Source organism: Aythya fuligula, chromosome Z (assembly GCF_009819795.1).
Source record: "Aythya fuligula isolate bAytFul2 chromosome Z, bAytFul2.pri, whole genome shotgun sequence".
NCBI lineage: Eukaryota > Metazoa > Chordata > Aves > Anseriformes > Anatidae > Aythya > Aythya fuligula.
The window spans coordinates 28247842-28270069 of NC_045593.1; the positions used below are offsets into that span (position 1 = coordinate 28247842).

The 22228-nt window shown below is 39.9% G+C and overlaps 1 protein-coding gene across 2 annotated transcripts in view; it reads right to left on the reverse strand.

Moving 5' to 3' along the window:
* PGM5 (phosphoglucomutase 5) overlaps positions 1–22228 on the reverse strand; it is an 83575-nt gene that overhangs the window by 13296 nt on the left and 48051 nt on the right. Inside the window, exons 7-11 of one of the 2 annotated variants that reach the window (XR_004254361.1) lie at positions 19948–20063; positions 10277–10412; positions 9173–9356; positions 7822–7910; positions 7115–7148 (exon numbers count right to left, since the gene is read on the reverse strand). Coding sequence is in view for 1 of the 2 variants with exons in the window: in XM_032206408.1 (XP_032062299.1) it covers positions 3346–3480; positions 9173–9356; positions 10277–10412; positions 19948–20063 (571 nt within the window). In the remaining variant the exon portion in view is untranslated. Of the gene's footprint in view, positions 1–3345; positions 3481–7114; positions 7149–7821; positions 7911–9172; positions 9357–10276; positions 10413–19947; positions 20064–22228 lie in introns of those variants that run through there. The other variant, XM_032206408.1, reaches the window with a different exon arrangement.

Here is a 22228-nt window from a genome sequence, read left to right on the forward strand (position 1 = left end):
CACTGTGCAGTAAAGTTCCTGCAGCAAGTTTCAAGATAATGCCATTTCTTCCCCTGGAATTACCTACACTAGTGAATATCACTATCACAATTACACTAGTGAATATCTTGGATAAACAGACAGAAATATAACAATCAGAAAATCTCTGGCACATGTATATAAAAAGACGTACAGCCTTTTTTCTGTTTCTAGGAGTAACAGACACTTTTGATGTTTTGAAAAAAAGAAGACCAGACTCTAAAATCCCTGAGGACCCTGATAAGGCTTACTGGTCCTGACCATCTCCCCTGAGGACTTCCCCTGTACCCTTTCCATGGGCACACAAGGCCCATTTCAGCTCACTCCAGTGGTGCTAGTTCCTGCCTGAGCAACTCCATGGATGTGCGCAGCTCCAGACCCATCTCTGGATCTGCAAAATTTCTGGGGAAACTGAAGCACTTTTACAAGTCTGATAGACAATTGTTTAATAACATAAAAATAAACTCACTAAATTTATGGTAGGAATTTGATGAAGAAACAATGTGAAACATTCCCCTAGGGTTCAAAATTATTTCACAACACTTATCATAGAATCATGGAATGGCTTGGGTTGGAAGGAACCTTACAGATCATCTAACTCCAACTTCACTGCCATAAGCAGGGATACACTTCTGTTTGGTGAAATTTGCATTTGCATTCTACTCATGAATACAAAACTACATATACAAAAATACAGGGGGTTTATTTATTACAAACGAAATGCTTATCCATTCTTCCATTGAACATCCTTAGCCCTCTCTTGTTTTATTTCACAACATGTGTTTGAGATGGAAAAACCTTAGAGGTGGATATATAATTTATATTATTAATTGGTTTATCTGTCTTCTGAATTGTACTGTAACTTATTCACAACCTTCTGTCTTCCTAGGAAAGTGTCTGGTTATGATGTAAGATAATTCTTGGACAGCTGAAAGTCTTTCCCTTACAAGGAATCCCTACACTGTTTAGACTCAGGCATCCATGCTTCCTAAGTTTACTCTCATCACAAAGAATCGCTGGTATACCCTAAGTAAGCGATCACCAGACAACCTGCCTGAAAATTAATTACATTTTTAAAATATAGTTTAAAAACTCAGAATACAACATTTACAAAATCTGAGTGAAAAAATAAAAAATCTCTTGAAGGACTACAACTTATTCTGCAGCTCTTATCACTCAGACATCTCAGCCCTTGACATTCCTGTTGTGTTAGATATTACATAAACATGTACTAAAACTGCTAGTCCTGCCTCGGAATGTTGTCACACACTTAGGAAAATTATCCACAAGCACAAAAAACAGAGGTTGGAGTGTTGAGTGTTCCTTGTGATTCAGGATGAAAATCTGTGGTGATTGCTACAGTTGGGAAGCGTGTTACATATACACTCACTTCAAATGAATTAAATATATATTTAAAAAAAAAAAAAAAAACAAAAACATTCCATTAATGCAATGTGTAAAGTTTCTTCTTCCCCATTCCAGCAGTTATGAGCAGAGGGGGACTGTCCTCTCCAGAAGCCTGTCAGAAGGTCATCAGTTTGCTCTGACAGCACCCATGATAAAACTAACCTTCAGCCCGTACTGCAAAGAAGTATCCCTAATGTCCCAATGGATTCAGAGAGCTGCACCTAGGGTAGAATCGGGCATAGATTGATTACCCATATGGCAGGGCTGAAAGAAGACTATGGAAGAGTCAAGCTGGGGGTGACAGAAGGAGATGGAAGCATCGCAAACAAGACAGATACTGTCAGGAGGTTGCAAGGCTGGCTGCTCCCTCAGTGCCAGGGACTGCAACATAGGCTGGCAGGGCAGGGCTAAGGTCCACATTACCCAAGTCAGGCAAGCATGACAGACACAGAAATTGTACCAAGGTTCAACTAACAGTCCAGATCAACAGACAAGCTCATGGCAATGAGACAGGTCCAAGGTCAAACTGGGAATTCAATCCACAAGTCAGGTCCAGTGATTGCCAACAGGACCACAGCAACAAGTTCTAGTTCAAGCCAGGAGGCACTTGGATAGAAGCTTTTCTTGGACAGAAAATCTGTAAATGCTGGATTAACGCTTCTTTATCTGGAAGATGGACCTCACACCAGAGGAGCTACACAGGAAGCAAGGCACATCCAGTTCTACAGGCTGAGGTGATGCATGAAATTGTTTGGAATTGTATGAAAACAAGTAGTTGTCAAGGAAAAAGCTGAGATGCAGAACACATGCCCTCTCCTCTCCAAGAGCCCTGAAACTGCACTCGAGGTACCTGAAGCTTCACTACTATTCCCACCAGCATAAAATGGCTGCATCTAAACCAGTATCCTGTCTGAGAGTGGCACACTGGATACTTAGAGAAAGAGTACAGGAACAGAACGAGTATAAAGCAACCCTTCCACAGCACATATTCAAGTATCTAACAATCACTTGCTAGGAACCGACTTGGCAGTTACATCTGCAGCTCTGCTTCATGTCCCAGTAAATCAGTCTTATTCATCGTCCCAACCTGCTTATTCTTTTTCTTGACCATTTCCAGATGTGAGCAGCCTATCACTGGTTGCAATGCAACTAAGTAGGCCTGCAAAACCTTCCAGAGTAAAAAGGACACCCTCTGTGCTTCTTCCACAGGCCATGAATGAGTGTCTAGTCATGCTAGCACAAGTGACAGTATATAGTAAAAGCCAGGACTAATCCAGGACTCCTTATGAGTCTAGTAAATTCCATAGATGTGAAAAGATAGCGTTAAAAAAACTTGAACAAAGCCAACATACCCTTCAAAGTTAAGGCAATATTTGGTGCTTTAGATGTCACTGTCTTTCTGGCATTCCACTTACACCACTAACATCTGCATTTTATACAAAAAATGGGCTTTCTCTGGGTGTGATATTTTCTAGTGTTGTCTGGACTGATTGACTGAATGCATGAATATTCACATAGCACTTCTTTCCTTTTTACCCTTTGGCTCTCTGCTTCAATGTTCCTCACTGAATTGATGATTTCCAAATTATCTTCTTTGCAAATTATCCTATTTTCAAAACATCCTTTTACACTTTCAATCCACATCATTCCAACTAATGTAAATTCTTCAGCCTCTTATTGTATCCCTGATATTTCCTTTCCAAGATCAAGAAGCAGCTTTCCCAAACCAAGCACAGATCTAGTGATGCTTCCTGAGCACTTTTAGCAGTTTTGGCACGGCGCTCAGGTATTCTACATTTAGCACTTCACAAAACAATACTGATAGTGTATTTCAGGCTAAGAGCATCTGCTGAAATCTGACTTCCAGACAATTACAAATGGCTGATTTTTACAGGTCTTAATACAATGTTATTACATTACCTGTGGTTCCTTATTGTGTTGGCTAGGATCCTTCTCATAACTCTCTGCATAGATCCGGAGAGTAGCTCTCACATGGCTAGAAGCACTCATTCTGAAGATAAGCCTGGAAGCATCTGAAAAAATAATCCGCAGGCCCTATGGGAGAATAATAAGTGGCATATATGTAAGTTGGCAATACCTTTTACAGATGTACTGTGTTTACTTGGCAAGGTTTCAGTAGCAGGGGACTTCTGTGAGAAGAGTCCAGAACATGTTCCATGTTAGATAAGGGTCGGTTTCATCCAGCTCCAAAGGGACCCAGTGCTGGCCAGAACTGAGCCAGTAAGTGATGTTTATGCCTCTGTGAGAGCAGATTTAAGAAAGGGGAAAAAACAAAAAACACTGGGCATTAGCAGCTGGGAGAGAGGAGTGAGAAGCTGCCCTGCAGCCCCCCAGGTGAGTGCAGCAGGAGGGCAGGAGGTGCTCCAGGCAGGCAGCAGCACTTCCCCTGTGGCCTGTGCAGGGAGAGGCCCCTGGTGGAGCAGGCTGTCCCCCTGCAGCCCATGGGTCCCACATGGAGCAGATCTCCACACTGCAGCCCCCCCATGGGTGGAGGAGCCCCCAGTGGAGCAGGTGGATGTTACTGTGAAGGAGTGACAGAGACAAAGCATTAGGGACACAGCCACCATTCCCCATCCTCCTGTGCCACTTGTCAGGAGGAGGTAGAGAGTGTGGATGGGGGGAAGGTGTTTGAAGTTTGTTTTGTTTCTCACTTCTCCAGCTTGTTTATAATAGGCAATACATTTCCCTAATCTCCCTGTGCTGAATCTGTTTTGCCCGTGACAAAAAGATTGTTGAGCAATCTCCCCTTGAGCCCTTGTATTGTATTTTCTCCCCCTTTCCCTTTGGGAACAGGAAGTGAGAGAGTGGCTGTGGTGGAACTCAGCTGCCCACCTGAGTATAACCACCACAACAAATCACAGCTTACTGCCCTAAAATAAAACACAAAAGGAAGAGTCATTTGGATGCAATTCCACTTTCTCTATAACTTTGGACAACTCATTTATTACCTTCTTCCCTTCTCAAGACCAGAAATGATCTTGTCTTTTCCCTCCCACTCGTAACAAGGGCTTTTTTTACTGTTGTTTTTAATTTCTTTCAATGATTTGTTCTTGTTCTGTTTGTTAGAGCAAAAAATCAATGGCCTGAGAAATATTTATGAGATCAGCAAAGTGTTAGAAGCAACTACAGAAGCAAAAAAACGTTGTTGGTAGTGAGAACAAAAGACAGCATCAGTTCTCTTATAGACCACACATATAGATTTGATTACAAAGATTTCAACAAGTATGTGAAACAATTCAGGAACTTAACCTATGGAGTTAATTTCAATATACTAATTAACACACAATAAATGCATGTAGAATAAAAATGATTTATTATTATTAAACTGGAATTTGCTTTTTGCCTCCATCTTCATCTCTTTTTCTTTACTCCTTCCTGCTTTCATACTGTATGTATGAACACATTCTTCCACAGACTACAGTCAATGTACCCAGTTCCACAGTCAACAGATTTTCTGTACAGGAAGGCCATAAAGTAAGCAAGAAGGTCAGACAGATAAACTTGCTCCCATTAAAACTAAAGGACTAAATTGAACAGTTAAATAGTTGCAGTGTTTAATACTCTACTAATTCTGCACTAACACACATCCTAGTTCCCTTTCTGTAAATAGCACTCCTAGGCCAAATGCCACCCCTGTTCTACTACTGAACTTTATTTCCCATTTTAGTCCTGCTGTTGAAAAATGCCTAGTGCATAAATTGAGATCCTTGCTAATTTTAATGGGCAGCAAACTATTCAAAAATGAGAGAAGAGAATTAAGGGAGAAGTATTTTATTCTTCCATTTTTATCAGCAGCTTGAGAAGACTCTGTTATTGACACAGTGCTTCAGCATTCTGAAATACAGGTGGAAAACCTTTGTTTTCTCAGGTAGACGTCAAAATATCTTCAGCCCTGAGTAAAGAACTGTCTGGATGATACTATCCATTAACACTAGGAAATACGAAAATATCACACATGGATAAAGGGTTGGATCAGATGGCCTAAGAAATATTATCCATCTCTAACTTTGGTGATAACATGAACCTCTATTTCACTGGTATGAGAGTAATACAAATTAATTTTAACATGCACCAACACTTTGAATGGTAATCAAACATAGGACCAGCATCTCAAGTATGTAACATTAACGTCAAACAGGTTTAAGAAGGAAGGGAGTATAACATGCACAAAATGAAACCATAACTATCATGAGCATGAGCATGAGCTTGTCTTCCTATTCAATTACGAAGTGGACATTCTGTATGTTCCTGGTAGGCCAAACCACCCCCGCAACGACATGACTAGCAGCACCAACTTGAACACTCTTCTGCATACTCCCTGTTTATCTGTCAATAATAACAATAACACATTGCTACTTCTCCTAGAATATTAGATTCTGAAATCTCATCACTCACTAACTTAAGGTCTTTTGGAACAAAAAAGCCTTATAAACACTCCCCATAACTCTGCCTTCAACTTTATGATGCCAAAATATTCTACCAAACTACAGCATCTGTAGCCACTTTGATGGTTTTATGGTACATGGGATTTTTGTGTAACATACACACACACACAACCAGCATTCAGACAGTTCACTGTACTATTTCTGAGCTTGTTATTTTCTCCATTTCACATTTCTCAGGGACACATGACCAACGGTATTGATTTTTACACAAGAGTGATGACAGCTGATATTTGTCTATAAGACTACAAGTCCTGCCATACAACTTACAATAGTCTGGCAAAAGGGAATTACAGAAACACAGAGGCTGTACCCATTAAAAACAATAATCTCCTAAGTGCCAGGCAGAAATTGTATGGTAGGGAAAAAAAGAAAGAGTAGCACACTGACAAGTACACAGGAGAGAAACTTGCACTTTTAATAAGACAGGGCACACTATTTGTCACAAACATATTTTCTTGTGGGAACTGATAAGTCGTTTTTCCAGGAGAAAGCATATGAGAATGTTCTGTACAGCTCCCACACTGGACATCTGCAGATATTTATGCTAGGCAAATTAGGCCTGCTAATGGATATTAATGAGTTGTGTGGAAACTCTGAAAATTCTGTTCCATGGTTAACTCACTGGCTTGGGAGGTAGTATGACAGACAGAGCTTCACAGGGATTTCTCCCTTCTGCATTATAATCTGGTTAAGCTGCAAATTTACTAGGATCTGTGAAGCACCCAGAAAACTAAACTTAATGCATATTGTACTATGCAAATTTGGTTTCTAGCAGTTTTGTTGTGTGCTTTTTTTTTTTTTTTTTTTTTTCAGTTAACATATTAATATTTAATGAGTAGGAATTAACCAGCATAGTAAGTTAGGATGAACAAGGCTACATAGCCAACTTAAAGCAAAATGGCTTAGGATTTTGAAAACCATTATTAAAGTATAGCAGCAGAGTATGCAATACCAGTAGAAAATATAGCCTATCAGTAATATATTAAACAGAGACACGTACATAAATTAAGTACATGTAAAATAGCTACATCTTTCTTCATAATACTGTGGTTATCATAATTTCTATTCATCCCTCTATGGACCCTTGAGTGTCTCCAAGGCATAGCAGACCACTGTTCTGACAGGAAATACCTTATTGCTTGTACAGGATTGAAACAATCGTTCTGAATAGAAAAGAATTTTTGCCTTATCTCTGGAGTTATATGAAAAAACTTTCTTCCAGCTTGTCCAATGCCTTTTTCCTGACTCTTGCTTAAACTAAAAAAAAAAAAGAAACAAAACCAAAAAGCCACCAGACCATATGCAGAGCCTCTTGAATCTTAAATCTAAAAAAAGGAGCAAGAAAACGTTAAAATTTAAATAATAAAGCTCAGGAGTTTTATTCTGTGAATCTCAGAATATGATAGGTCTTACAATGGTCAATTTCTGGTCCTTCTAATTCAAATTCCATAGACAAATGCAAATGGTCCTGTTTCTAGATTGCAGGATCCTCAGGAGCATCACTGTTATGTGCTAATGTTTGTGCAAAAGCTAGCACAATAAGACTTCAGAAATGAAAACAGTCTTCAAGAACAGCAGAATGTTTAATTTTATACCTTATTGCACTGTGATAAACAATATTCATGGGTTTCAATAGTCAGAATAAATTAGAACGTACAGTCTGGGTGTATTGTTATCTGCCTGTTTTGTTGTTGCTGTGTTTGTTTTCTGTTGCTGTGTCTGTTCTTGCTGTTTATTAACACTGATTTGTTAGTATGAGGCCAGCTTCTCATTCATGAGAAGTTGCTTAGTTACTCTGAATGTAAATGTCTATCCACATACTGCTTTGGAACAAAACTTTGAACGGGTTCCTGAAAACATAGCTTGAAAATCTACATGAAACTCATAACAGTCATAATGAGGCATCTGTATTTACACAAGAGAAAGCTACCTGAGGGAAATGGCAGCAGGAACTGTTGTTTCATTTGTCCAGGTTAGTGGCCTTTCTTATTTTATTGTGCTTGGAGAATCCCACTGAGGCTGCAGATACACAGAGATAGGAATGTAACCTTGTATGAAGACAATCTGGTTGAACTGTACTCTCAATAACTGAGTGCTTTTGCCTATGAAAACATATGCTCTCTGGTTTTATGGACTCAGAGTCCATCTAAAAACAGTCCAAGTCATGCTTCTCTATTTGTGTTACATTGTGATTTGATTAGCAATTATGTTCCAATTTAGGACAGGGCTTTGGATGCAAAGTAAGGGAAAGAAAAATACACTAAACATTTACTAGCTATTTTTTAAAAGGACAAGGGCCATAAGCCTGCTGTGCCTGTAATTTTCCAGTGGACTTGGATATGACAATATCCTCATGTATTGTTTCAACAGCAAAAAGCACAAAGAGAATAGCTCACTGGCAGGTGGGCTGCTTATATTATCTGGATGCAATGATAAATGGAAACTATAAATATGCTGAGCAGAATGGCATGACAATAGTTTTAATGGCTCGTAATATCATTTGTAAGGGTCTGGTCAGGTCAAGTAATTTACAAACCACAGAAACTGGGACAATAAAAATAAACAGCATAAAATCAGAACACATTTAAATATGAACCATAGTTCATATTCAAGATGTTTTAATAAACATTTAACCAGTACATCATTAGTTTTGAGTACATCATGAAACACTGAAGGCTCAGTTTGAGTTGCAAAACTTGATAGCCAAGGAATCTTACTGACACAGACTACAGTCAGCCGAGAAGGACCAAAGAAGCAGTCATTTTGGCTAGAGAAGTCAAACATGCCCACATATGGTACAATCTACTTAAGTCTTCTGCATGCTGTTGGCCACAAGAGAATAATGTGCCTTAATAATGCAAATACTGTACACCACTGAAAGCAAGAAAATTTGACCTTTTTTTTCTTTTTTTAAGGTGTAGATTTCAGATAGAAAATAGGAAAAGCAAAGACTCTCTTTCTACAGGACACTTTCCATTGTTCAGGAAAGGGAACCCTCACTATACTTGCATTGCTGTCAACAGGGACTCCATACCTTCCCACATTCCCAGTGACACTACAGCTGGCCTCCATCTACGCACAGCAAGGGCAAGCTAAACCAGAGGTATATTATCTTATCCTGTCTGAGCTAATCTTAAGTAGGAAATGTGGTGTCTATCAGAGCAAAGAAATCACCATCCAATAAATAAATGGTGAGGCTTGTCACCTGAATGTTAGAAACAACATTTTAAGAGACATGTTGAAAGCTCCAAAACATTGCTACTCCATCACTACAGCCATACCTGTCTTTTGGTCACAGTGCCATCCACAGGATCTATGTACTCAAAGCTGTCTGTTCTTTCCACACTGTAGATATTGTTGCCCACAGCAAACTGCTGATGGCTGAATGATTTGTCAGTGATCAAAGCTTCGAGGTCTCTCATTATGAAATACGCTGTTCTGGGCTCCAATGCTTCATAATCAAACCTTTCATATATATAAGAAAAGTAGAAGTAAAAAGTAAGTCCTGAACAGCTTAGGGAAAAATAAATAAATAAATAAATAAGCTCACTATGTGCACAGTTAGCAATTTACTGCTTACTTCAAAAATTAGAGGTGGACCATTGAAGTACTTCATTGCAAATCGAACTAGCACATACATGCAGTTCTGTGCAACCTGCCCGTGATGTGCGAGTACCACAGTTCTACACTGGCCACTTAGCTCTGAGGCAAGAGAAACCCCATTTAGAAAATGCATGGTTTCTAAAGTAATACAGAAAACATAATCAATACACTGACAGCTTTCTGAAATTAAGAACACAATCAGCCCAGTGCTCAAAAGAAACTGAAATAGATGAATTTTTGCTAAAATTTTTGAGGAACAGCTGTGGGCAGAAGATGTTACAGATATGTTAGCTCCTCTGGATTAAGTATATTCTGGGAAAAAAAAAAAAAAAAAAAAAAAAAGAGAGAGAGAGACAGAGACTAAGATAAGGTATGTATCATGGAAACACCAGTTAGAATTCACCTTTCCCAGACCTTAATAAAAATGAGTAAACATCTAGATCTTTGGAAGAGTTCTTCTGACTTAAAAGTAGACATAGTCCAAGTTCTCACAAAAACATTTTCATGTGGAAGCACAGACAGAAACAAATACATGAGTAACTTGTGCTGAGATTTTGATTTTTTTCAATACCATGTAGCTAACTACTCCCATGGATTCCACGTGTAAGTGATTTGAACATTTCTGCATTTGATGTCAGAAAAATCAATTATCCATACACTGTAAGTGACATAAACACACTGCTCCTTCAGTAAGTAAGTAAATTCTCAACATAAAAAAACTGCGTGCAGAACAATGGCAATCTGTAGCAGATTTTCATTGTGCAGACATAGCAAACACCCACCTGCAGTAGTAGTGCCGGCCAAATTTTGCCCAATGATCCCTGACAATCTCCTCGACACTTTGCTTTCGAGCTGCTAGGATTGACAGCCAGACTAGCACTGCCCATAATCCATCTTTCTCTCGCAGGTGATCAGACCCTAAGGAGAGATATGTAAAGCACATTATTTGCTATTCCTGCATATCAGAAAACAAGGTAAGGAGGCTGGGCTTATTCAACTTGTACGTCACCTAACAGTAATCTGTAAGGTAGTAATCTCCACAACTATGGTAGCTCCTAGACAGACAAGCAGAACTAATGTTTAAAATGTGATTCATTTACATATGACAAAGTCTGTACTTCTACGGTTAAATAAAAAAGATACTCAAGTACTTGGATAAAAGTAGTAGTAGCAGTAAAACATTTTTAATCATTGCTCCCGCTCACAGCCATGCAGGGTATTTTCACACCTCTGGTACCCTTTCCTAGAACTGGGCCAGATATGCAACCTCTTGGCCATGAAGCAGAATGTTCTGAGTTATACGAGTCAAGTTCAACTGCATCTCCTTATTTGCACAGACGTTCATCCATCAAGCTGTGGAGAAAGAATTTTCCCATTTCATAAAAAAATGAAGATTTCCAGAATGTTCATGACCAAAAAAAAAAAAAAAAAGAAAAAAAAAAAAACAAACTATGATGAGCATGATAAGTCTGGCGAAAAAAGTAGAAAATAACACTTCACTTTTCCCCTTTCTGCATTTCTCTGTACTTCTCAGTGATAAAACTGTTTGAATGTTCATATCTAAGTCCTTTCCTAGCTTTTTATTTATGAAGACAGAAATTGATACAACAGTGGGGACTGAGAACTATTTTGGACTACCCCCAAAGGATTTAGCACATACTCTGAGATGCAGGAAGCACAAGTTCAAGTCTACTGTCTGAATTCAAACAAGCATGGACTTGCATTTCCCATGTCCAAAACCAAAATGCCAACTTGGAGTAATGGCCTGCTCTGCAATAGACATGTAACATATATCATACCTTGACTAGAAACATTTCTATGAAGCTAAACTCTGCCTGTTAAAACAAGAATGCATAAAGTTTCAATAATCAGCATTTTCTAACAAAGGAGTATTTCATAGGAAAGGTCTTGGCCACTTCAGCTAGTGCCCTCTACTTTTGGATAATTTACAGCAAAATTTTGAGGCAATCTGTACTTAATTCAGATGATAAAAATTCATAACAAAGCATGGATTACTGATAATTAATATAAAGTAAGATCTCATACACCTGACGCTCAGTAGATATGGAAGATTACTACTTAAGCTAATAAACTCAAAAAACTTGATAGGTTAAATCTGTGGCCATTATTCTAGCACAATAATACTAGATTTGGCTGAAGTTTGTTAGCTGTACTGTTACCATTTTTTATCTAGTCACAAAATACAGAAACCCTAGGTACAAAATAAATACATTAAATCACAAGTTTTGTTTCCTCCATCAATTACTATCAAATCAGTGGCAACCAGCTGGACTATCCATGCTCCTTGAAATTACTTAGCAAGAATAATCCACAGAGAAATCTAAACATAATTAGCTTCAAAACCTGCTGCCTGACATATCCTCCTTCATCAAACACAAAAACCTTGTTGTGCAGAATAGCCTGAAAGTTCTGTACACTCATTTGTTAAAATGGCTGTGTATTCCTACTGGCAGCAAACGTGGATCCCATAATATAAATCGATACACTGAAGCTATTAATCCTGTGAAAAGTCAACAGAAAATTAAAGACATATAAGGAAAACAGTAAGACCTGCCTGGAGCCACCATGGTTCCTGGGTTCCACTCTTGACAGTCACTGCTGCTGTCTTCAACTTGCAGTCCCTCTTCTTGAGAGACAGCAGCAGTCAGGCTAACAGATGCTATTCTTACAAATTTGCTAAGAGCCCATCATTCTGGGCTTGCCACAACTCTGTCTGCCGCTTAGGCTCCTTTGCTTTCATTCACCCCTGGGGTGTAGACCCTCAGCCCCCTGAATCTAACACACAACAACAACAACAACAACAACAAAGACCACAAAGTTAACTACATGTAAATGACTATTTCAGCACAATACTAGAGCTGTATAAAATTATTGAAGAGTTTTTAAGGAAAAATATGTTTCTAGAAAGCATAACAAACAAGCCATATGAAGATAATGCTTGTGTCTGTGAGTTTGGTAACATAGAAAACAGGGACACTGAATAGCACAGATGGATTTAAAAACTGAGACAGGCAGTAATATTCCTTCATGTTTGCAAAGTAGCTGTCATGATACTGAGAATATGTCTTTTCTCCTCTTTTTATCTGCCTTGGTCTGCAGCCTGTGAGCTCTCTGCAACAAGAACAGTCTCCTAATACAATGCCTAGAGCAATCGGATGGTCCTCGAGCAGCTGCTATAAAAACAGCAAGAGCTTACTGTGTTCCCTGGTTCAGAGCCTCCGGGCGCTATCAAAGTATGGAGTGCCGACTAATCAGAAGAAAGAGGGCAGGGTTATTTATGAGCTCTCAGAGCTTTGCAAATAGCTTCAGATAAAAAAGGAAAACAAATGTCCCTCCACAGGAAATCAGCCCTTCAGATAATCAGGTCCTCAGCTCTTCTACTCCCTTGTTATGATAACACACTAGGTCAGCTGAAGGATGCCTTCCACAGAAACTCCAACATTAAGACCTACAGATAATAAAGTCATCTTTGCTCATATGAAAAGCAGATGGCATGGTCGTGATCATTTTTACTTTAGCCAAGAGTCTGTTCCAGATAATGCTGCCAGTGCAGGTTTCTGCCAGTACCACCAAAAAGGAGATCTGGAAGAGACCTGTCACTTCCCTCCAGTGTCTGCATTCCTTGTCATGTCACCAGCTGTTGGGTCACCACAGGGACTGGGGGCTCCCTGGGGACCAGAAGCAGCTTGTCAGGGCCAACGTCTGGGCAGGACAGGAGCATAGGGAGCTGGAGACCAGCCCTACTGTGGTGTTGCTGGGGCAGGGGCTGATACGGGGTCCTAGGTGTTGGGCAGGGCCGGGGAGCCCTGAGAGGCTGGGCATGGCCCTAGCAGTCGTGAGCATGCCCCACCATGGCTGCTCCTTTCCTTCTTAACCTTCCTGGCTCTTCTTTTAGTCATTCATCCTTAACACTGGAAAAGTCAATTTTGCCTAAAAAATTATCACTACTGCTGCTATTACCAGTAACTTAACTTGCTTACGTATCTCCACAGATACTAACAACAAGTGGAGACACAGAATTAAACTAAACACCTGGACAATTAGTTCTAATATAAGCAATCATTTATTCTCTGATTGTATAACACTCTGCAGACTACAAGCCATCAAATCATGCAGTGAAAAATAAATTATTCAGTCAGCAAAATGGTCAATATATCAAGACTTCTGTGCAAACGTCTGAAATAAACACCAAAGAAGAGATGCATTTTGATTTAACAAACGGTTTGAGCATGTTTCATTGAACCAAAATGGTCCAGTGAAACATGGAGAGAAGAATTTTTGGAAAGGTCTGTGTCATGCTCCAAGCCTTGTTCTGGCATGACTTAAGCTTATAAATCTCTATGAAGAAGGATGAGTGTACACATGTATCAGATCCATTTAGCAGCTTTGGCATGTGCTGTGTCCTTGTGTGTCCTTCAGAACAACAGACAGACTGATATTTCTCTGGAAAGAGAAAGCGTTGAAAAAAAAGCAACCCAGAGGCAAAAGTCTTGATGGAGAAACCTGGAAACCACACAACAATTCCAGAATTAAAAATCACTGATTAAAAATGCTAGCCTAATGTGGATATAGCAACAATAATCCTGTGTGTCCATGAAACGTCTCAGTTCATTGTTCTTACTAGAAGGAAAATTGGCAACTGGGATTTCTCAGAACTTCTTTATTCCACCTCTTTTATTATACCAGTATATCCATCAGTTGAGCTACTATTTGCACCTATGTGTGAATGTATTGCCTTTATTTCTTTTAGCAGATTAAAATTCACTGCCACAACTCAGACAACTCTGGTTTTCACCTGCTGCACCTTTGTTTGTACATGTCTTTGCTTTTTTCCCTCTTTTATTTCTACCTCTCCACTTACATGTTAGAAAGATTAGGCAGGAAGCTAGTTCTGCCTCAGCTCAGCTAACAGTTTTTTGTTTATATACCCAGTATCTCTTGTGGATTTGCAGAGGCAGAGCTGGTCTGTACAAAGTGATCAAGATGATTCACAACTATGTATTCCTGGAATTACAATACTAACAGTTGTCCTGTCTTGCTGAGGGAATTTATCAATCTCAGGATAATCCTGAGCTATACTTTTTACTGAAAAACCAACACATTAATGAATTCCAGGCCCTGTGTAAGGAGCTGAAGCAGAAAGAACAGTGGAGTCAATAAATATTTTTCCAATTATCCCATTATATCTATTTTGACATTGTTAAGGAAAATTATAAGAACAAGTACTTTCACAGTTTATTTTTTGAATTAATTTGTCACGTATTTCTCCACATAATAGTAGCAAAAGGTTTTTCTTTTACTACTGTAACAGTTAATTGCTAAGGCCAGACTCAGAGTAAACAATCTGGGAAAAACTGTCAGAGCATGTTCCCATTCAGAAATAAGTACTCAGCTTAGACAGGCTTAAACTGAAGTAAAGACTTGAGAGTCAGTAGCTTGAGAGACAAAGTAAGATCATAGAAAATATGTTCATATTATGATTTTTCTGATGTTGTAAAGCTGTTGGGCATGCAAGCATTTATATGTCTCATCTGTTCTTTATCTGAAATGACTTGCAATTTTGATTGAGAGAGTGAGCCCTGAGGGACATATGCATGAAGACAACATATTTGCTTTTCCCTAGACTAGCTAACTCTGTCTAGCGTATTGTATTTTGTAAATACATTTTCAAAGCAAAAATAAGATTGAGGCAAGTTCACAAACTCATAGTACAACATTTTTTGTTTGCACACAGTTCTAGTCTTACAGACTTATCATCCAGGAATCTGAATTCTGGTGATATTTTAGGCAAATGGAGATTTAGGGACATTCTGATCTGTTCTTTTACTCAAGTTAACAGGATTATTTCAGATTTGTGTTACTGTCATAGATACCACCATATGGGTTTTTTAAGGCTTTCATTATTTCCAACACCAGACCACCTTTATATTCTCCACTAGTTCTTTCACATTATCTTGCAGGATAAGACAGTTGGTGTTAATGGCATCTGAAAATTTGGAGATGAAGCGTGCAAGTTTATGAAAGATGCAGCAATTACTGAAGGGGCTTAAACTGCAGAAAGATAAATCAACCACACAGCTCTCCTAATCCTGATTAATAGTTTGCTGATGAAACTTAGAAACTAATTGCTGCTGCTGACGCCCTTCTCTGAACTGTGTCCTGGGCATTAGTCACAGAACCAGAAAGCTACTAACCTCATCTGACAAGCTCCCCACACTGCTACAAAAATGGAAGAAGTTTTTAAAGCATTGGTTGAGCTCCAAGATCAGCTGCCAAAAAACAAGTCTGGGAAACACAGCCATATGGGATGTTTTCAAAACCTTTTTTCCTTTTATAGCAGAAATTTTTGCTTTTATTTACTTGCCAGTGCAAAATCCCTTATATTATAAAACTAGGGCTCTGTATTGTTTGGAAATTCCAGCTGGGCTGGATTACCTGGGTACACAACCAATCAATCTCCAATGCTGTTCAGTTAGTTTGACAATAGAACAAGGATCTATAAAACTCCATTCTCTTGCACAGAACAACAATTTTACCACTCTGTGATGTAATGTGCTGTATGGCACATTTCTTGAAAAATCCCACACTGAAAGCTAAAAAAGTACTAAGTTTCAGTTCCCTAAATAGGTACGATGGAGGGGAAAGATGTAAAATTGATTCAAATGCCCAATAGTGGCAGAAACTTGTGAAGGTCATGCAGCTTAGGACATTAGCAAAAGGTTCGCAATAAGGTAAATATTTATTGCTAAAAACAGCTCACATCGCTAACGTGTTGGTCATCTACAGACCAGCCTGTGTTTTACAAATAAACCTCCTGGCATATGAGATATTTTCAGACAGCTGCACTGAACTGAAAGATGATAAGAAAACTGAGGCAGGGAATAAAACAAACTTTAGACATCACTGTAAGTGCCCTGTAGGCACTGTCACAATCCATTTACACAGCAACTACCTACACACTGATCCAGTGCTCCAAGTTGTCTGAATGCCCATGGGCTTCAATCCTGACAGTTTATACCAGCATTTAGATGGCATTGTCAAAACTGGAAGGCCAGAAGGCCTTCCAGCACTGCCAGTGAAGTGCTGCAGGTACCAGGAAGCCCATCTGACCAGAATGGCCTGAGATGCATAGGTTGAGTGCTGCTGTAGAGCAGCTCTCCATACTGGCCAGAAATGTGTTGGTCAAGGAATCTTAAAACTCACAAGAGACAGAATTTATCAGAAATGTGAAGAATTAATGACAGGATAGGAGAAACAGATTCAGACAGGAACACAGAGAGTGTTAGGAATGCAGAGCTGGTGTGAGGTTAGGAGATGCAAGCTTCAAAATTAGAAGAGAGGCTGTTGTACAAAACACAATTGTTTTAGTGCCCTACAGCAAAACCCTAGTGAAGGAAAAGAAGTCAGGTGCAGGGATAGAGAGGAATTGTAACTATCTTGCCCACCCTGAAGTACAGGCAAAACCCAAAGGCCCTTTATCTCTGTTAGACAACTGCCCCTCTTTCCCAATCTCAACAAGCAACTGCTAACTCTGGGTAATAAAGAAGTTAGGCCAACACAAAGCATAATGCCCTTAGTGCTTCAGTAGATCAAGCCCTGAAACCACTTCTTCTAATTTCTATAAAAGTGATCTGCAGGCTTGAAGTCCATCAACTCTTCAGAGAGCCTACTTAGGAAGACCTGAACATGGATATAGGCCATGCCTTTTCAAGGTGCCAGGGAAATTTGGTGTTTGGTCTTTTTCACAATGGCTTGTAGTGGGTTTACATGGCACGATTTTGGTAGCGTGGGGCCATAGGGGTGGCTTCTGAGAGAAGAATCAAGAAGCTGTTCCATGTTAAGGGCCCCACCACTGGCCAGAGCCAAGCTAATAAGTAATGCTGTTTGCACCTCCGTGAGAACAGGTTTAAGAAAGGAAGAAAAAACTTCTGGGGAACAGCAGCTGGGAGAGATGAGTGAGAAGCAGCCCTGAATCCCCCCAGCTGAATGCAGCAGGAGGGCAGGAGGTGCTCCAGGCAGGCAGCAGCACTTCCCCTGTGGCCTGTGCAGGGAGAGGCCCCTGGTGGAGCAGGCTGTCCCCCTGCAGCCCATGGGTCCCACATGGAGCAGATCTCCACGCTGCAGCCCCCCCATGGGTGGAGGAGCCCCCGGTGGAGCAGGTGGATGTGGCCTGGAGGAGGCTGCGGCCCATGGAGAGCCCCTGCAGGAGCAGGCCCCGGGCCGGAGCTGCAGCCCGTGGAGAGGAACCCATGCAGGAGCAGGGGTCTTGGGGGAGCTGCTGCCCACCCATGGGGGACCCGTGCTGGAGCAGTTTGCTCCTGGGGGATGGATGGACCCCATGGGACGGAGCCGTGTGGGAGCAGTGCTTGGAAAGCTGCTGCCTGTGGGCAGCCCCCACAGGATCAGTTCGGGAAGGATGGCATCCCATGGGAGGGACCCCACAGGGAGCAGGGGAAAAGAGTGACTGTGAAGGAGTGGTGGAGACGAAGTGCTGAAGACTGACTGCAGACCCATTTGCCCATTCCCCTGTGCCACTTGGGGAGGGAGGAGGAGGGTAGATGGGGGAAGGTGTTTTCGGTTTCTTTCCTTTGTTTCCCACTTCTCTAGATTATTAGTAATAGGCAATAAATTTCTCTAATCTCCCTATGCTGAGACTGTTTTGCCCGTCATGATAGTTATTGAGCAATCTCCCCATCCTTATCTTAGCCCCTGAGCCCTTTGCATTGTATTTTCTTCCCCTTTTCTTTTGAGGAGGGGCAGTGAAAGAAAGGATGTGATGGAGCTCAGCTGCCCACCTGAATAAAACAATGACACTGAACCATAATTTTTTCCTGACAATTGTCCTTTGAAGCCAGTCTCTATTAAGCAAGCAAAGATTCCTCTCTTCTCCCTGAGAAAAGAAACATCTACAAGAATCATAATCAACACCATTGCCCAGTAAAGACCTCTCATAGGTAAATGGAGATGTGGTCTAAAAGCATATGGCAGCAAATGACAGTACATTCCGAAAAGAACAGGACCTCCCTACTTCTAGAAACACCCTTCTCTCCAAGCTAGAACTGTCACTCAATGACCCTGCAAAAGACCATTAGAAAATATCCATTCAAAAGATACACCCAAGGCAATACAAATCTCTGCTCCTCACAGAAGTTAAGACAAGGCAGCTAGGTTTCCTATCTTGGGACAGTCATTCACATTCAGAACAGAAAGCAAAATACACATTCATTGTTCATTTAATTTCTTTTACTTCCTACAGACAGGCACCCAAAGAAACCTAACATTTTATTATTTTTTTTCTCTATCATAATCCAGATACCTACAGGAAAGTTAATGACAGTCTACTGTATAAAGTGACATGTGTATGGCTTAAAGAAGTCTTCATTTTTAAACAAGCAGCATTCTGCTCTAATTAACCTCAACTAATACTAAATACTAGAGTCATCTAAATCAAAGTGACATGAAATTTGTAAACCAAACTTCAGTGCATGACAAATAATTTTCTGTGAAAAGCTGTAGCCAATGAATTACAAACCAAAAAATCAAACTCCATGGAACTCACATCAAAATACAGAAAAAATTAGCCAGGGAATAAGTCAAGTAATTCTGATATGTGATTATTCAAAAACATTTACAACATAACCCTACTAATACGAAGTAGAAAAAAATTATGTGGCAGAATCTAGAAAAGAAAAACCAAACACTGTAAAATGTATTCAGTTTCCCTCATAATCCAAAACTATGTTTGTGTAGATTTACAGAGTAAAGACTCTACTGGTTTGCTCTGACTGAATCCCATCAGTACTGAATTCTTGAGGACTGCTCAGATTTGTCTTGAGTTCTGCACTCTGTTGTTGACTGGTCTTGGGACAGATGAGAGACAAATACTTAGGGAAAACAGGTGCTGACATGCAGCTGAATTTATTCTAGGGATGATTTTATCTTCATCTGACTTTCCAGTAATTGTGATGTTCTAAACATGGGATGTTTGGAACAGGTATGCTAGATATGCCATTAGACATACCGATCTTCATGCTTTGTAGACTCATCCACAAGTCCACAAGAACCATGTGCATGCAGGCAACATTCCTCAAAAGGTTGTTGCAGTCTGTGAAAAATACTATTATAGTGTGACCAATGAGATCCTTCCACATAACGTTCAAGTCAGAAGAGTGGCAGACACCTCTGAAAACTGTCTGGGCAGTGATAGGATTGCCTATGGCTTCACAATGTCCATCTTTCACATGTTTCTTACTCCAAAAGCAGATGAACACCAGAGATTGCAAGAAGATGTTCAAGATACAACATCTGACAGTCCTCTGTTCAAGCACAATATCGAGTTAATTTGATGATTTTTTTTGGCTTTGACTCATTTAACTTTGAAAAAATATTGTCATTAAAAGTCTGTGGAAATCTTTGATTATGTATTACTTACCGGTGCCAAAGCTTTCCTCTCCACAGAGTGAACAACGTCCAGAATCCATGAGATTGGAAAAATATCTCCATCCTGTTGGTGTTTCATACACAGGAACCTTCATTACTTTTGCCACTCTATAGAAGACAGAATAAAACACCAACAATTAAGACAGTGCTTTGTTTTGTTTTGTTTTGTTTTGTTTTTTGTTTTTTGTTTTTTTTTTTTTTTTTTTTCATATATGGCTTGAGATCACAGAATCACAGAATCACAGAATGGTTTAGGTTGGAAGGGATCTCTGAAGTTCATCTGGTCCAACCCCGCTGCCAAGCAAGATCACCTAGAGCACATTGTGCAGGATGGCATCGAGGAGTGTTTTGAATATCTCCAGAGAAGGAGACTCCACAACCTCTCTTGGCAACTTGTGCCAGTGCTCTGTCACCTTCACAGTAAGGAAGTGTCCTCACATATTCAGCTGGAACCTCCTGTGCATCAGTCTGTGCCCTTTGCCTCTCATCCTCTCACTAGGCACAACTGAAAAGAGACTGGCTCCATCCTCTTGACACTCTCCCCTCAGATATTTATACACATTGATGAGGTCTCTCCTCATTCTTCTCTTTTCCAGACTAGACAGGCCCAGCTCTCTCAGCCTGTCCTCGTATGACTGGTGCTCCGGTTCCCTAATCATCTTCATAGCCCTACTCTGAACTCAATCGCTCTATCTCCCTCTTTTAAGAGTGAGCCCAGAAATGGACACAATACTCCAGGTGTGGCCTCACCAGGGCTGAGCAGAGGGGGAGGATCACCTCCTTGACCTGCTGGCAACTTCTTAAGTTGAGGAATACTGTAGGTTTCACTGTCTCCTGACAGTTAGACTATGAAGGAAAATACAACATGGCAGACCAACAGCACCATTCAGAACTGATCCTTGTCTCAGAAACCAGTCTCAGTCAGGACACAAGTATGTTTACACTGTAGTATTTTCATGTATTCTAGGAACAGGTGTTTATTTTTGTATCTATATGTTACACCTTAAAAAGGGTGTTTATAAATGAGATCAAGTAAGAGTTGCTGATGCTTATTTGAAAAGAGCTAGAGAGGTACTTGGAGTAAGAAGAATTATCAGAATGTTTTATCTTAAACTTGGCTTTCATGTCTGTGTAGAGTTAGAGGCAAGTATACCTCTTGTGTTTATACAGCACTAGCTGTATTACTGACCCTTAGATATATCACTGCATAATAGATGTTATACAGTGCAGAGCTGAAAAGGGTTCTAGCTGGCTCTGCAGAAAATAAAAAACATAAAAGGATTTAATCTCTGTGTGACAATAACTGCAGGCTGGGAACGGGACAATCCTGCCAAAAAGTAGAAAACAATCAAACAGAAAACAATGACTAACATGCTGGAAGAGCAAAACTAATACTCTTGAGGTAGCCTAATAATACACCAGGAATATTTCTGTTTGCAGAAATGTTCCAATATCCTGGTACTGTTAATAGAGAAGAAAATCTCTTCCCTTTCACTTTTCTGTATTCCTCTAGTCTGGGGACAAACAGCCTCAGATAGACCTATCTTGATGAGCATGAGAGTCTTCCAGAGACTGTTATGCTTGTTGAAAGTTTTCTGTTTACTAGGCCAGCTCTGAAAAGGCAGATAATGAAATCATTATGGTATTGGGTTTAATTTAGACTATGTCTTTCAAACAAACAAATGTAATATAAATATAAATACATGTGTATAAAGTTTATAGTGAAATATGAGACAGTTTCTAGCAATTATTTTTTGTTTGTTCTTTATTCTCACAGACTTAAACAGAGTAAACAGTTAGACTTTAACAGAGTAAATAGTTAGAAGCAGCAAATTCAGGCCAGCTTTAGGTACTACTGTTCAGTAGTGCTGTAGGGAAGACAGTTACATTATATTATGCAACAAACAAAAGATCTAGTAAATAAGGTACTCAACAATATATGATATTCTAAACCAAAATGATTTCTGCTATAATTTGTGTACAGAGGAGATTCGCTTTCCTCTCTCTGTCTGTTTCCCGCATTTAGACTGTCACTTTTTGAGCAAGGACTAGTACTGTTTTCAAAGCTCTGAATAAACAAAAGGCTTCAGTCCCAGCTGAGTAACCCAAACCACAATAACCTTCATAAAAATATTTCTTTGACCTCCAAGCCTCAGAAAAGCAGTACTATTTAATAAACCAACAGTCTGTCTGAATTAACATGCAATTATTATAATATCTGACAAGACTGGCATCTCATCAAAGCAGCACTGCAAAGAGCCCCATCCTCAGTG